This window comes from Quercus robur, chromosome 8 (assembly GCF_932294415.1).
Source record: "Quercus robur chromosome 8, dhQueRobu3.1, whole genome shotgun sequence".
Taxonomy (NCBI): domain Eukaryota; kingdom Viridiplantae; phylum Streptophyta; class Magnoliopsida; order Fagales; family Fagaceae; genus Quercus; species Quercus robur.
Window position 1 is genome coordinate 19,221,276 of NC_065541.1, and position 17,380 is coordinate 19,238,655.

The following is a 17,380-nucleotide window of genomic DNA, read 5'->3' on the forward strand; positions in this document are numbered from 1 at the left end:
GTGCTTTACTTTGATCTTTGGTGTTGCCTTTCTTCATCTATTTTTGTTGTTGCTATTTATTTTGTAGCATGTTTGGTAGGGAATTGCCAACACGGTGGGTTAAACTGAGCCCCAATATATTGTGTTTATACAACGTATGTTTGTTTTCCTAAGAATATGAAGGCACGGTGCCTCAAACCCTGGTGCACAGTTCTCACCTACTCGGCGATTTTGATCGAATCGAGAATAAGGTTTCTGCCCTTAGAGTTTTTTGTAAGAATGATAAGGTTTCCACCTGCTTGGTGATTTTGATCGAACTGAGAATGAGGTTTCTGTCCTTAGAGTTTTCATAATAATGATAAGGTTTCCACCTGCTCGGTGATTTTGATCGAACCAAGAATGAGGTTTCTGTCCTTAGAGTTTTTGTAAAAATGATAAGGTTTCCACCTGTTCAGCGATTTTGATCGAACCAAGAATGAGGTTTCTATCCTTAGAGTTTTTGTAAGAATGATAAGGTTTCCACCTGCCCGGCCATTTTGATCGAACTGAGAATGAGGTTTCTGTCCTTAGAGTTTTCGTATGAATGATAAGGTTTCCATTTGCTCGGCGATATTGATTGAACCGAGAACGGGGCTTCTATCCTTAGAGTTTTCTATTCGTACTAAATATGCAATTACTTAAAGCGCAATAATGAAATGGAAAATAGCTTAGACAAGTAACTTCATCATTAAATTGATAATAGCGGAGTACAAGATTTGGACTTATGTTTTTGTGCATGAATGGTCATAGATAAAACTTCTTTAGGTTGTGGAAATTCCATGGCTGAGGGATTGGCCTCTCGTCAAGGTCTTCTAGGTAGTAAGCCCCCAAGCCTGCAATGGTGGTAACTCTGTACGATCCCTCCCACATTTGAGCTAACTTCCCTGCACCTACGTCCCGTATGTTTCCCACAACCTTTCTCGGCACCAAGTCCCTGGCGCTGAATTCCCTACCTTTTACATCTCGGTTGTATCTTTGGGCGAGTCTCTGTTGATACTTCACGAGCCGTATGGTTGCTGCTTCCCGGCACTCTTCTAACCAATCCAAGTGCTCCATCATTAAACCGTCGTTTTGGATGGGGTCAAATCCCGCGACCCGTGCACTGCACAAACTCACTTCGGTTAGTATCATGGCTTTTGCCCCATATGTCAAAAAGAACGGGGTCTCCCCCGTGGATCTTCTGGGAGTTGTACGGTAAGCCCACAAAACGTTAGGTAACTGTTCAGCCCACCTCCCCTTTGCCCAGTCCAACCTTCTTTTCAACCCTTTCAAAATGGTCTTGTTCACTGCCTTAGCTTGGCCATTGCTTTGAGGATACGCCGGGGTAGAATATCTATTCTTAATGCCAAGATTGCTGCAAAAGGTCCGGAAAGCTTTGCTGTCTAACTATAGCCCATTGTCTGATATCAGTGAGTTCGGCACCCTAAATCTTGTGACTATGTTTTCCCATACAAACTTCTTCACGTCCACATCCCAGATATTGGCCAGGGCCTCGGCTTCTACCCATTTTGTGAAATAATCAACCGCCACCAACACGAATCGGCGGTTTCCTATTGCTCGAGGAAAAGGGTCGAGGATGTCTAGCCCCCATTGTGCAAACGGCCATGGACTGTTGACGGGGTTTAGACGACCTGCCAGCTGGTGGATTAGAGGGGCGTGTTTTTGGCATTGTTCACACTTCCGGACATATTCCGCTGCATCTTTTTGCATCTACGGCCACCAAAACCCTTGGGTCATCACCCTGTGTGCTAACGATTGCCCCCCAACATGACCACCACACACTCTGTCATGCAGCTCAGTCAGAAGTTCATTTACTTTCTCGGGATGTAAGCATAAAAGGTACAGGCCTCCGAAAGACCTCTAGTACAATTTGCAATCTGCCGACAGCCAATATTGGGGAGCCACTCGACGAATCTTTTAGCCTCTTTTTCATTGTCCAGAACTTTATCCTTGGCTAGGAAGTTTATGATTGGGTTCATCTAGCATGGCTTGGTTATTGATACAATGACCACATCAACCCCGGCAGGGCTACAGTTATCTTCCATACCGATACTTGGCTCCCTTATAAGTTCTATTTTGATGAGTCGAGGAATCTCCTCAGTAGTCGATGAGGCCAACGTGGCCAATGAGTCAACGTGTCTATTTTGTGCCCGACCTATCTGGGCTACCTTCACTGTCCCAAACTTGCTAATGATTTGCTTAGCTGCGCTTAGATAGGCTTTCATCTGAAAGTCCCGAGCTTCAAAGCTTCCTAGGATCTGATAAACAACCAGCCAAGAATCTGAATAAATCTCCATATCCTTCGCACCTAGGCACAATACGGCCCTCAATCCGACTAGAAAGGCCTCGTATTTGGCTTCATTATTAGAGGCTTTGAACCCAATCTGAAGGAATGCTCCAGTCGTATGCCCTCCGGGGTGATTATGACAATATCGACTCCGGCCCCTGTAGCATTTGAAGCGCCGTCCACAAACACCTTCCACGGGTGATTCTCTACATTACAGATTATCTTCCCATCATTCTTGGATTCTGCAATGAAATTAGCAAGAACCTGTCCCTTCACCAAGCTTCGCGGCCTGTACCTTATGTTAAAGGAACCTAGCCGAGTTTCCCACTTGGCTATTCGGCCCGTGAAGTTTGATCTTTTTAACAATGACTGCAGGAGATACTCGGTGAGGACGAACACAGTATGAGCCTGAAAGTAATGCGGCAGCTTTCTCCTTGCGTGCACCAGAGCCAACACTAACTTCTCCAAGGGCAGATATCTCGTCTCGGCATCTACCAAGGTTTTGCTTATGTAATACACTGGCTGCTGCACTCCTCGGTCCCTCAGCAATATAGCACTCACGGTGTGATCAGACACCGAGAGGTGCATGAACAAATCTTCTCCGGACTCTGGGGCTGTCAACATGGGCGCTTGTGTCAAATACTCCTTCAGGTCTCGATAGGCCTTGTCACATTCCTCATCCCACTGAAACCCCTTCCATTTCTTCAGAAGTTGATAAAATGGTCTGCAGTGATCAGTAAATTTGGAGATGAATCGATTTAGTGTGGCTAACATCCCGGTTAATACTTGTACTTCCTTGGGATTGCTCGGCGGTCTGAGGTGATTCACGGCCTCTATTTAGTCGGGATTGGCCTCTATCCCCCGAGTAGAGATCAGATACCCCAAAAACTTACTAGCCTCCACACCGAAAGTACACTTCTCGGTGTTCACGTGCAACTTATGCTGCCGAAGTACCTCAAATACTCCCTGGAGATCTTTTGTATGCCGCGGTTCCTGTTTACTCTTTACCACCATATCGTCAATGTACACTTCTACTGTGCACCCAATTTTCTCTCGAAACATTCTCGTCATCATTTGCTGGTAAGTGGCTCCTGCATTCTTCAACCCAAATGGCACGACTTCATAGTGATAGTTTGCATCTGGGGAAATGAATGCTGTCTTTTCTTGGTCCTCAGGTGCCAGAACAATCTGGTGATACCCTTGAAAAGCATCCAAGAAACTCATCCTCGAGTGCCATATGTAGCATCTACCAATTGATCAATCTTGGGCATTGGGAACGGATCTTTAGGACATGCCCGATTTAAGTCTGTGAAATCCACACAAACCCTCCATTTACCATTCTTTTTCTTCACTACCACTGTATTTGCTAACCATTCCGGGAAGAATATTTTTCTTATCACTCTTGCTTCCTTTAGCCTTTGGACTTCCAAGTTGACTGCGTCAACATGCTCCTTCAATGCTCTTCTCGGCCTTTACTTTTTCGGGGGGAATGATGGGTCCACGTTGAGCTTATGGACAACATCTGCGCCGGGCACTTCGTACGTACTCTAAGCAAAGACATCCATATTCTGCAAAAGGAATAACAACATCTCTACCTTCTCTCGGTCATTCATGCTCGTGCCTATTTGGAAATACCTGTCAATATTTGGAAAAATTCTAACCTTCAAAACCTCCTTGGCACAATCTGCCCCTGTTTCTCCTTGAGGCTTCTGTAATTGCTATAAAGTTTCTCTTTCGGTGGTTTCCGTTTGTCCATCCTGTTCGCCCTTCCACCTGACCGCGGCGACCAGACACTACCTAGCCACTCGCTAGTTTCCCCGTACCACGGCAACTCCATACTCGGTGGGAAATTTAACTTTCACGTATAAGGTGGACGGAACAGCCTTCATTGCGTGAATCCATAGCCTTCCCAGGATTACAATGTACAGCGAGAACGACCTGACTACTATGAAGGTCACCATTACTTCCTTGCCTTCCATATTCACCGAGAGAGAAATTTAACCTTTGGGGATCACCACTCTTTCGTCAAACGAGACCAGCGGCGTATCATATTTCACCAAGTCTTGACTCTTTAATCCGAGCCCCTCGAACAAGTCTGGGTACATTACATTAGCTCCGCTTCCCTGGTCTATCATCACTTTTTTCACCAAGAAGCCGCTTATCCATGCTGTTACTATCAACGCATCATCATGAGGTTGGATCGTCCCTTCTAAGTCTTCCTCGTCAAAAGAGATTGTCAGCCGACCAACTTTCATCCTTTTCTCGGGTGATTGTCCCTCCGCGTAGGCCACTGTCAATACTCTCCTAACTGTGTCCGCACTCCTTAGGGCAATGTGGATGACCTCGATCACTCCCAACGGTGGTGGGAGGGGATTCCCTTTCTACTGAGCACCCTGGCCAGCATCTCGGTTACTAGAATTCACTACGAACTCTTTCAAATACCCTACCTTTACTAGTTGCCCTAGATGATCTTTTAATACCCGGCATTGCTTAGTGGTGTGCCCTTTATCTCTGTGGTATGTGCAATACAAGTTTTGATTCCTCCGAGATAGGTCGCCTCCTATCTTGTTCGACTACCTGAAGAACGACTCGTTCTTAATCCGATCTAGAATTTTGTGCACCGGTTCTTTGAATGCCACATTCAATCCTTCAATTTGTGCTTCTGATTCCTGCATTCTGAAATCCTTTTTTGGTCTTGTCGGAATAATGCCCTGCCGAGATCTACCGAGCAATGGGGCCTTCCCCTTATTTTGCAACGGATCATCTTCAAGACGCTTATACTCCTCAATACACCTCATAAGTTGCCTCATATCCTCGGAAGTTCTTTTCGTCAGTGACTCCCGTAGTTCGGAATCTTCAGGAAGCCCCATCCTGAAGGTGCTTGCTGCAATCTTCTCATTTACCCCACCGATCTCATTGTATAGTTCCCAATATCGACTGGCATAACTCCGAAGGGTTTCGCTGACCCTCATTTTTTATGGAAAGTAGCGCGTCCACTGGTTGCGACATTCAGCTACACGTCACGAATCGAGCGCCGAACTACTGGATCAGTTCGGTGAAGCTGCGAATGAAACCTTTTTGTAATCCATTGAGCCATCCCAAGACCGTGGAGCCGAGACTAGAAGGGAATACCTTATACATCAGTGCATCATTATGTGGATATAATGACTGACATGCTCCACAGGGTCCGTTTTCGCATCTTAGGAATTGAATGGCGGCCGTGTAAACCGACTCGGCATAGGGGCCTGTTCAATTTCATTTGAGAATGGTGACCGAGTAGCTTTTCGTAAGGCCCGGCTCATGTCGTCCATGGCAACATTGTGGGTTTGCCATTCCTCTGGAGAATCTGAGCCTCGGTCGTCATATCTACGTGAACGTGTACGGTTCCGCTACTAACGCGTCTCTCGGGAGTGCAAGTGGTTCCTGTGTTGACGTGATTCTCGGGAAAGTGACCAGTCCTGGAATCGTCGGGGACTGGACTAGCTAGAGCCCTCTTCGCCTCGATTTCCCATGCTATCATCCCTTCTTTCTCGGTTGTTACGGTTCCTTCCCTGGCACCGACACCTTGCTTCCAATTCTAGATCCCTCACTAGTCTACGCAACCGCTCCAGTTCTCGGTCTCTACCATCACGCTGCCCGTGTCCTGTGGCACCTAACATTGTTCGGTGAGTCTGGTCTGATCCTTCTCCCAGGCTAGATTCTACTTCTCCTCGCACACGCTCCCTATCCTCACGCCTTTTCTGTCTTCTTTCCCGCCATGTGGAACCCCAAGAAGATCCTATCGATTCGCTCTCGGCTTGGCCTCCTGAACGCCTTTCGGACATTTCCCGCGTTTGAGTCTTAGTCGAACCATAGCTTCGTAGGATAACCCCACAGTAGGCGCTAATTGTGCACCCCAAAAATGAAATTATTAGGCCTAACTTCACTTGGGCTCACAACTTATTTATGAGGTGGGTTTTAGGATTTCCTACTTTGGGTCGTTCTCGGCATAGAGACTCAAAGTAATATTCCCACTCTCTCTCTCTCTTGTTTTTTTTTTTCTCTTCTGAACCCCTTTTTCTTCCCCAACTTCTTCTATTTATAGCTCTAAGTTAGTGGGTAGGTCATGATTACTGCCATTGTTAGTGCAATCAAAGGTCCAATATTATCTGTTGTAAGTGGGTGTTTAGGTGATAGTGGAATGCTGAGATTATGGCTTTGGAACTTGGTTCCAACTCAAGCTAATATGCCCGGTAGTGATGTTTCCTGGGAACTGCTGAGCACCTTATGGTATGTCTGGATTAAAGACTTTCTTAGTTGTTCGGGAAATCTATGCCGAGCACCGGTTACGGGACGAGATTAAAACTCGCAGTTTATGAAGGTAGTTTAAAGCAGAGATTCAAAAAATGGGGCCGTGCTATTGGGCCTGAACCCAGGGCCCAATTGGGTCTGGGTACCTCGGTGCCGTACACATTAAATTTTGATTGTTTACTTATTTATACATGGTCTCTTTTATGAATATCATATCATTATTAAGCAACACACACTTTAGAAAATACCATAATTTATTTTGAAAAACCGTTTATTTTGGATATAAATTGTTAAAAAATAGGTCTAAGCATTCGTAATTTATGTTAATTTGATACTTTGGCTTCACTATTTTCACACTTGTGAATGTTTCTCATACATGTATACAATTTTAAATCTATGTTTTTAACTCTACTGTAACCAAATTATCTTGGCATGTACTTTGCTATTTGATATCTAAAAATCTTTATTCATTACAGAATGCTCAATATTCATCTTTCAATTAATTTGCATGCAATTATGTAAATGTATCAATTGTTTCCTTAAAACTCACAACAAACAATTCAACCAATATTGTCCTAATTTTACTACTTCTTTTGCCCAAAAAAAAAAAAAAAAGTTTTTAAAAAATGGTTTGGGTTAGGGTTGGATCGCGGGTCGGGTCGGGTTAACCCACAAAAAACACAAACAAAAGTTGGGTCACGGGTCAACCCCTTTTTGCTTCAAGTCAAAAAAATTAGGTTTGGGTTGGGTATTTTTTGAGTCAAATAAAAAAATTCTGACTTGTTTTACCATGTCTACCTCCATCAGCCATATGAGTATCTAGGTGCAATGTAATAAGAACTAAGAATCAAGAACTGTATTCTTTGTTATGATAAAATGAAACACAAACAACTTTTTCACCTTAACATCAGCCATTAAATAAGGAGGAAGTTTTCCCTCTTCTTCTCTTGGGAGAGCTTAAATAAGGAAGTTTTCCCTCTTAATTTTTTACTGTTTACACGATTCTCTTTTAATTTTGATTTTAAATAGATAGCATTTAAATGTGTTTATCTTTTACTTTAATTTTTATCATAAAATGATTCAGCAAAATTTTAAACAAATAAGAGTCTTTTAGTGGAATGGTGGATTACTAGGCAAAAATGACGTGATCCACCATGAGAACCTTATAATTTCTCCTTGACTAAGGGTCCCTTTCAACTATTTATTCAGTATATTAAACTTGGTTTGAGCTTTATAATTTAGCTCCTTTCCCTTTTCAAAATATGTTTAGTCAAACTTTCATTGAGGTTGCTTAGGAGATTTTCAATAAATAAGCTCGATCATGAATTCATGATGGTTATAGATTTTGAAGGGGTCCACTCTCCAGAGCTCAAATCCAAGCACAACCCAATAACCGAAATTATTACAAAAACCAATGCACTGGAACAATCCTTCTCTTATGGAGTGCTTTTAAATTACCACTTAATTTTTGGGATCATTTTGCTTGATTGATGTTCTGATTAAACGGGTTTGCGATTTTAAGGAGGATTCGAGCAAAATAAAATATGGATCTAAGATGTCATCGGATTAAATTGAGTGCATGTGTGTGTTTGAATAGACCTATAAATTGGACTGCCCCTACTTGAAAAAAAAAATTCAGAACATTAAGAATAACAATCTTTTAGTGTCATAATTTTCCTTATTTATTTATTTATTTATTTATAATTTTGGATAAATTTGTTTAAAGACATGAATTAGTACGAAATTGTCCTATTTTATAAGCATTTTAAATGGAGTTGGAAATATATTTTTATCGAATTACTCTCAAGTTTTTTCATTATTAAATGTAGAATTTAAGGATATTTCTGAAACACATAAAAATCCAGTCCAAAGAAGGGAATCCTTTTTATAGATAATATAGATTTAAAGATTTAATTTTCTATTAGCCCTTTCATATGCTAAAGTTATATTAAATTCTCTATATTAATAGATGAAATAGTAATGATTTTTCTTATCAATTTGATGTGCAATTTTGAAATATATATAATTTCAACATCAAATCTACTTTTTTAAGTTTAGAGAAATGTTATATCCACAACATTTTCATAATATTAATATAACAAATCCTAAGTGGTGGGTCGTTATTGGTTGTTATAAGTAAATAAAAAAGTAATTTAAGTTGTACATTCAAATTAAAACCAATAACAACTTACTGGTTATGATTTGTTATGAAAATGTTGTGGATGTAACTCTCCTCTTAAGTTTATTATAGATTTTTTCCTAATTATTTTTATTATTAAACTTTATACATATAAAAAAGCGTTAATCTACTAATAGATGAAATAGTAATGTCATTCTTTACTAGTAATTGTACTCGATTTTGGTAGAAATCCTATCGTAGTAAATGACACATATTACTTGTGACATTACTTGTCATCGGATTGAATTGAGTGTATGTGTTAAAAACATTACTTGGATCTAAAAAAGTATGTTAATGATGTGCAATTTTGAAACATAAAGAATTTCAATGTCAATCTACTTTGTAAGTTTTTTTTCTTTTTTTTTTGAGAAGATATATTGTAAGTTCATTGTAAAATTCTTCCTAATTATTTATTTTATTATCAAAGATTTATATAATTAGTTATACTTTTAGGTGATTTAACTTTATTTCCGTTTCATTTATAACAATTGTACACTTTTTTTCTTCTTCTTTTGTGGTGTTATTATACTAGACTAATATAATTAAACATTTTTATATACATAAGTATTATGTATTATTCTTCTAAAAAAAGTATTTTGTATTATTTAACTTTTACTTTATACTATTTTTGTTATTTTATTTTTATAGAAAGAAAGAAAGAAAGAAAGAAATAAGTCAAAATGTATGCATATTTTTTTTTTTGTATGTAAAAAAAATAAAAGGTTTTGGGGTTATTTTCAATGTGGGATATTTTCTTAAAAAAATGTTAAAAATTAATAGATTTAGTTTACAAAATTTAACAGCACAATTTGATAGAAATTGACAGAAACATATGAAAGGGCTATATTAAAATAAGATGTAAATTGAAAGATTTAGTTGAAAAAAAATTGAAACTAAAAAGAAATAAAAGTGAAAAAGACCCTTGGAACTTGGAAGGTACAATTAATCTGACCCTAATGGGCGGCCGAATTTGAATTCTTTAAGTCTGTCCGATTTATATATTTATTTTTCACCTTTTGGTAAATAGTAAATACAAAATAATAATAATAACAATAACAAAAAAAAAAAAAAAAAACTTTACTTTGTTGAGTGGTGGTAATAAAGTCATTCCACTCGTACCGACTCTTTCGACTTTCCTTTGTCATGAAGCGTAGCCTTAAAGGCTTCACTCACATTCTGCCTTTTCTTTTGAGAGAGAGAGACAGAGAGAGGGAGAGATTGATATGGGGATTACTGCATTAGGGATTATATTTCCTCTACAAGCAGTTCGGTGATACAAAACGCACCTGATCTAACGGCTGAGGAGGGGTGGTGTTCGAGCTCTTATGGTTACGGCCAGGCTGCTGTTGCCAAGGTTGATGACGCCGTTAAGACGAAGGTGATCCAGTCCATGCAAGATGAGGAAGCCCGTTCCATGATCGGTCGGATTGCCACCAACTTTGCTAAAAGTGCTACGGTTCTTGCTTGCGAGGAGGGCCTCAAAATCATCCCAGGTCTATCGCTGCAACTACCTACACTATCACACTCCCCCCCTTAATTTTGTTATGCTCCGTTAAAAAAAAAAAAATTGTTTAGTTTTGATCAATGTATAAATAGTTCTAACTTGTCCATACTTAACTTTTAAAAGTTCAATCATCATAATGATCAATAAATATTAATAAAAAAATCCTAGTTCTTGGTACTTTAGTTAGATTTGATAGTATTAGATATAATCAAGAATTTAGCATTAATATAGTGAAGTAAGAACATTATTTTGAATGTATACTGTATAGACTCAAATATGAATGAAAATTGATATATATTCAACTAAAATAATTCCATAGATAACAAGATTAAAATTTTTGTTGATGAGAAAAGGAATTGGGAAAGACGATTACATATTCTTGTTACAGCATGATATAAGGCCATGGTATTGTGCGGTTGAAAGATATTCTTTTTTGGTAGAAAAGATGATAGCATTAAAACCAAAAGGGAGAAACAGAGTTAACAGGACAGCGCCTGTAAAGGTACAACCCAGCTTTATCAAAATCTAAAAGAGCAAGAACACCCACAGGCGGGTTCTCAAATAAACAAAAATCTTCATTGTGATGGTATCCTTGCTGAGTCATGAAGTTTGCACATCTGTTCGCTTCTCTGTAACAGTGGCTAAAACGAATCCAGGGAATTTGAGAGGCCAAATGCCTACAATTATTCAGAATAGAGAGAATGAAATTATTGGATTGACCGGGGTTAGCAAGCACATCAATAACAGCTTTAGCATCAACTTCTACTTCAACAGCGACATAATTATGATTAACACAGATTAAGAGTCCATCTCGAAGCGCCCACATCTTAGCCATGAAACTGGAGGTAATTCCAATTTTTCTTGAGAAGCCCACAACCCAATTACCATTCCCATCTCTAATCACCCCACCCCTTGCAGCTAGACCAGGATTGTCGGAGGATGAACCATTCGTATTAAGCTTCAGCCACCCCTCAACAGGTCTCTCCCACCTGATAGGTCTGATTATATGATCCCTCCCTTCATCCACATCTTTAGCACAAAGAACAAACTCAAGAGCTGAACTAATAATCTGAGACACAAGGTTTGGAGAATAATCTCTATTTCGAAACACCCTGTTATTTCTCTGGACCCACAGAGTCTAAACAGCAACGAAGAAAACAGTATTCCAAGGTGGTTGGTTAGGCTGCCTACTCCTACTAGCTTTGGCATTTGCAGAGAACCAATCATGGAGATCACAAGAAAAGAAATCTCTATCATTCCCTGCAACTCCTATTTGAATCCACACCCATCTGGCATGTTGGCAGTCACGAAGCGCATGGAGAATGGACTCAACTCCAATAGAGCAGATCGGGCAACAATTGTCTTGGATCACTCCATGCTTCACCAAGCACTCATTGACTCCTATGCTATTGTGGAAACACTTCCAGACAAAGAATTGGATCTTTGGAGAAATTTTTGATTTCCAAATCCACTGACCTAAGAAAACAGAAGGGTTATCTTTGGCTATGGCTAACCTGTAAGCATTCTTACGATCAAATTTGCCATGGGGGTTGGCTGCCCATACAATCCTATCCTCACTCCTTGAAGTAACCGCAAAGGGAATGGCTTGAATATCGAGCTTGACATGGTTTGGGAGATTTAAGGAAACTTTAGACCAATCCCATCCCTGGGGGGTGATAACATCTTTAATCTTAAGCTTGGCTTCCTCCATTGAGAGAGGGCCTTGCACCATCTCCCTCAAAAGGCCTAAGCTAGACCAACTGTCAAACCAGAGACTGAGATTACTATCTCTACCTAGAATCCATCTCATACCTTTGCTGAAAACTTCATACCTTGTCTTCATTCCCTTCCAGATTCTAGAGCAAGTTAACTTCTCATTATTTCTGGAATTCAATCTCCAACTGGAGCAATACTTGTTCCTCAGCACTTGAGACCAAAGAGCCTCTTTTTCGAAGTGAAATCTCCAGTTAAGCTTAGCTAGCAATGCTATGTTTCTGCCTTTGGCTGTTTGCAATCCCAAACCGCCTTCGGTTTTTGGTCTTGTAACCTTCTGCCAACCCACCCAGTGCATCTTTTTAGATGTTTCTGAGGATCCCCACAAGAAATTCTGATTCACCCTATCAATTTGGTCCAAGACCTTCCCGGGGAGAAGGGAACATTGCATAGTATAGGCTGGGATGGTAGAGAGCGAAGCTTGAACAAGAACTGATCTACCTGCCATAGACAGCAAGTTTGCCTTCCAACCTACCAATTTCTTTTTCACTCTATCCAAGACAAAGTTAAACTCCTGATTAGTGCTACCTGGGGTCTTGATGGGAATACCCAAGTACTTACCAATCGAGGAGGTTGAATGGAATCCCAGTATGTCACACATGTTGTCTCTAGCTTCCCTATCCACATTCAGGGAAAAATAAACCCTGGATTTAGCTTGGCTGAGTGTTTGCCCGGATTTTTGATAGAAAGTATCAAGGACCTGTCTGACTGCTCTACAATTAACCAGGTTGGCCTTAGCAAACAGCATGAGGTCGTTGGCGAAAAAAAGATGAGAAAAACTAGGTCCATTCCTCGAAGCTTTGACCGGATACCAATATTTATCATTACACTCATGCTCAATGAGCTGACCCAGCCAATCCATACATACTATGAATAGGTAGGGGGATAATGGATCCCCCTGTCTAATCCCTTTGGATGGAAAAACGAGCTCCAACATCCCTCCATTGAACAAAATAGAAGTAGAAACTGTTGAGACACAACTCATAATAAGCTCCACGAGATCATTGGGAAGGTTTAAACTAATCAGCCTTTCTCTAATAAAGCCCCATTCTAGCTTATCGTAAGCTTTTTCAAGACCTATTTTTATGGCCATATAGCTATCTTTTCCTTTAGACTTGCTAATAGAATGAATAAGCTCTTGGACGATGATAGCATTATCCACCCCTCTCCGACCCGACACAAAAGCAGATTGGACAGGAGAGACTAATTTTTCCAAGTAAGGTAACAAGCGCCCCACAATAACCTTGGAAACAATCTTATAAACCGTGTTGCAAAGGCTAATCGGGCGATAGTTCCCAATTGTTTCGGGGCCTTGAATTTTTGGAACAAGAGCAATAAGAGTTTTGTTTAGATAGTCCGGCACCCTCCGCTTGGCAAAAATATCCTTCACCTCATCAACAATAGAATTACCAACTATCATCCAAAATCTTTGAAAAAACCCCGCATGGAGCCCATTAGGACCTGGGGATTTATAAGCTTTCATTGACCATAGTGCAACCTTAATTTCCTCCTCCGTAACAAGAAGATTCAGATCATCCTTCTTTGAGTTTGACAGAGTAGCTTGCCCCCAAGCAGTGGTATTTAGCATTATGACTGAACAGGAAAGAGAGGTTGAATAAAGGTCCTCATACTCTTTCCTGATAAACTCCATAACCTCCCTTTCATCAAGAATCCACTCCCCAACATTGCTTTTAATGGATATGATCCGGTTCCTTTTCCTTCTGACTAGGTCAAAATGTGAAAAAATGCTGTATTACGGTCACCGAGAATCATCCAATTCACCCTTGATTTTAAAGCCCATAAATCTCTCTCCTGGTCAAGAACAACTTCAAGCTCCCTATGCAACTTCCTTTCAAGTTCAATGTGGAAAGAAGAAGGCCCATTTGCCAAAGCTCTCTGGATTCCATTTAATCTGGCGAGAAGAGGTTTTTTCTTAGCTAAGATATTCCCAAAATGGAGCTTGTTCCAACGTTGAGCCTCTTGGGTAAAGCCTTCAATTGCCATAGGTAGTTTTCGAGAGGGAGCCCACTCCTTGGAAACCAAAGAAGGGAATGTAGGACCGGACAGCCAAAAACTTTGAAATTTAAATGGTCTCAAAATGTGGGTGGAGCTGCTCGGCAAGGTTTCCAAAAGAACCGGACAATGATCTGAGTGGCAGCGGGTGAGGTGGGTTACTCTAGCCTCCAGATAAATTGCACACCTGTCATGATTAACAAAATAGCGATCAATTCTCTCTTGAATGAACACATTAACATCCCTTCGGTTTGTCCAGGTAAATCTTAGCCCCAAGAAGCCCAAATCCAACATGTTGCACTTATCAAGGCACTCCTTAAAGAGCATAAACCTGTTGACACTAACTCCTCTGCCCCCAAATTTATCTTCATCATTAAGGGGCTCATTAAAGTCTCCTGCAATTACCCACAGCAAGCTATGCATTTCTGATAAAGTGGAGAGATTTTCCCATAAGATGGAACGCTTTGCAAGCCTTGGACTAGCATAGACAACAAATAATAACCAAGAACAATTATAGTGACATACCTTAGAAGTAACGTTGATTTCCTGCTCCATTTTTGATAAGAGAGTAATATCCACCCTATCTGAATTCCAAAGTAGCCACAAACCACCAGCGTAGCCTATAGTATCAATGTGAATAGCATTATCAAAGGGAAGTTGGTTTGTGATTCCATTAGCACGGTCTCCTCCTAAACGAGTCTCCATTACCACAAAAATAGTCGGGTCATGATCCTGAGTGAGCTTCCTGACGTGACTTTGGAAGTTGGGTTTCAAAGCACCCCTGCTATTCCAAATAATGACATTCATGACAAGGCAAAAACTTTAATTAGGATCATCATCAAAAGGGGGAAAGGATTTCGCCTCCTCCCTCCAAATCCATCCCATCTTCCTCAGCCACTCCATTGACTGCTCTCTCCCTGGAACCAGAGTTAAACCAAGCTAGAGGACTCCTAATATCATTTCTGGCATAACCATGTGAAAGTTGGACTTCACTGCCAGCTGGACAACTTGAAAAATCCTTGTCGTGTGGCGGTGCCTCCTTTCCTTCACTAGGTTTAGCAAATCGGTCAAGGGCTGCCAAGTTGGGTCCGAGAGAGGTAGGTAGCCCTTCCTCGCGCTCTCCTCCATTTGTGGTGTCGGATTGAACCAACCCATTTTGTGGGTCGGTCTTGCTCTGACCTCTACAACGATCACTTTGGGAATCTCCACCACCATGCCTTTCAGATTTATTTCCCATCGTTGGCTAAACTGAACTTGTGAAGTGGAAGTTTGGATCAAAGACAGGGAAGGATCCTTTACTCATGCTAGCGGAGGGAGTGGAACCAGTGGAAGTTTGATCTTTGAGAGGCTCAGTGGCATTCTTAGATAACACTAAGAAAACCTTATTGCTGGAAATGGCTTTTTTGCCCTTAGTTGAAAGCTTCGGGCCGATACTTTTTGCTATGAAATCCGTTAACTGCTTCCTCGGGCCCTTTGGAGCATCTTGCTTCGGGCTGGTGCTTGTTTGGCCCAATTACTTAGACCCAACATCCCCTCTATCCATAGGATTCTTTCTTTTTTCTTCCTGCCCATTACCCAAGTCTAACTTATCCTGTCTACGTGGAGCACTTCTGTCATTACCAGACCACGCTCCCGTGGGCCCTTGCCACGTAGGAGATTTATTCCCATGCTTCTTGCGTGTCACAACCAACCAAGGGCCATATGAATCAGCTCGTTCCTCCTCTGTACTATCCTAACACACTTCAGAATTATCAGTAACATGCCGATTACATGTTGTCTCCTCCATCGCCCTTGGGCTAGCCAACATCGAGTTGCCGAACTGCCTACCCTCTTCCTCTAAATTCTCGCCTTGTCTTAGCCCCTGGACGACGTAAGGACAGGACTCCTTTTTATGACCAATTCTGCCGCAGGAGAAACAGAGGCGCTAGACACCTTCATAGACAACATTTTGCTCTAGATTGCCAATGAGGATGGATGTAATCAATGGTTTATCCACATCTACCTGAACACAAATCCTGGCATAACGACCTTGTGCCTTTGAGGCCATGTGCGTATCAATCTGGAGGACATTACCAATGGACCTACCAATCTCTTTAAGGGCCTCAGCTTCATAATACTCAATAGGCAGTTCGTTCAGCCTCACCCAAACTGCAGTTGACGACACACTAGCAGTAGATGGCCTAAAGTTTGGCTCCCATGGTCTGATGGAGAGAAAATGTTCTCCAATGAACCAGGGCCCCTTCTCAAGAACTGCATTATAATCCTCCTTTCCCGAGAACCTTACCAGAAAAAACTCATTCCCCAAGTCTACACAATCAATCTTACCAGTAGGCTTCCATAGGGAGATGATCCCACTCAACAGGAAGTTGTACCCCACCGCTCTACCATACACCTTAACTATCAGAGCTCTTAACCAAGGGGCCCTAATCCGACGCATAACTTCCGAGGAGAGATTAATCGCAGCCATTCCTTCCCTTAGAACCGAGATGGGAGACTCCTCCGTATCATACTCCATTTGCTCAGTAAAATCAAAAGCTTGTCTATAAGCTCCTGAGATATCACCCAAGAGTTTATCCTTGAAAAAGGTCGAAGAGGAACCTTGACCATTTTCTAGAAAGAGAGCAGCAGAGGACTGACCTTGATCTTCATTGAAATTTGCATGATGGACATCCTTAACTTTTTTATTGCTCCTAGCTAGTTTGGCTTCTTCCTCTCTAGAGAGAAAAGGAGAGCTTCCACGAAGAGCCATTTCACTACCCCGAAGACACTATAGATGGTTGAAAGATATTCGATAATTGATATAGAGTGGGATTGTGCGCATGAAAATATTTGATATGCAGTGGGATTCTGCCAATAGTTACAATATTCAATATTGCACTTGTTGATAAAATTTGATAAAAATTACTTCTAGGTTGCTGCATTTTGCATTTGTTGATGCATGTACATTTACTTTGTATTCATAAAATTTCTCTCCACTATTTATGCGAGAACGACAAGCTGCAAGGGAGAACTCTTTACCCATTCCAATCAGTGCTGGCTCAAGCATTTAAGCAACTGATGTAATCGCCTAAGACCCCAAATGAAAAAAGGCCCCCAAATTTTAACCAATAATTTTTTTTTCTTGGAGAAAACCAACCAATAAATATATGTCTTTAACATATACGAGTATTAATTAAAACCCAAATTTTATTATTAAAGAATCATCTGGAAAACAAAAACAAAAAATTGTTGGATGTGCTGAACGATTCGTTTTCTCTATGGATAGTCTAAAAATCATTTAATTTCCTACATATACTGAAGCTGAAAAATCACACAC

At 40.9% G+C, this 17,380-nt stretch overlaps 1 protein-coding gene across 1 annotated transcript; it reads right to left on the reverse strand.

The window, feature by feature from the left end:
* Positions 1 to 13,776: 13,776 nt before the first annotated feature.
* Positions 13,777 to 14,769, reverse strand: LOC126696003 (uncharacterized). The gene has a single exon (XM_050392794.1). It carries the CDS (start codon positions 14,767 to 14,769, stop codon positions 13,777 to 13,779), a length of 993 nt encoding a protein of 330 aa, XP_050248751.1.
* Positions 14,770 to 17,380: the final 2,611 nt, after the last annotated feature.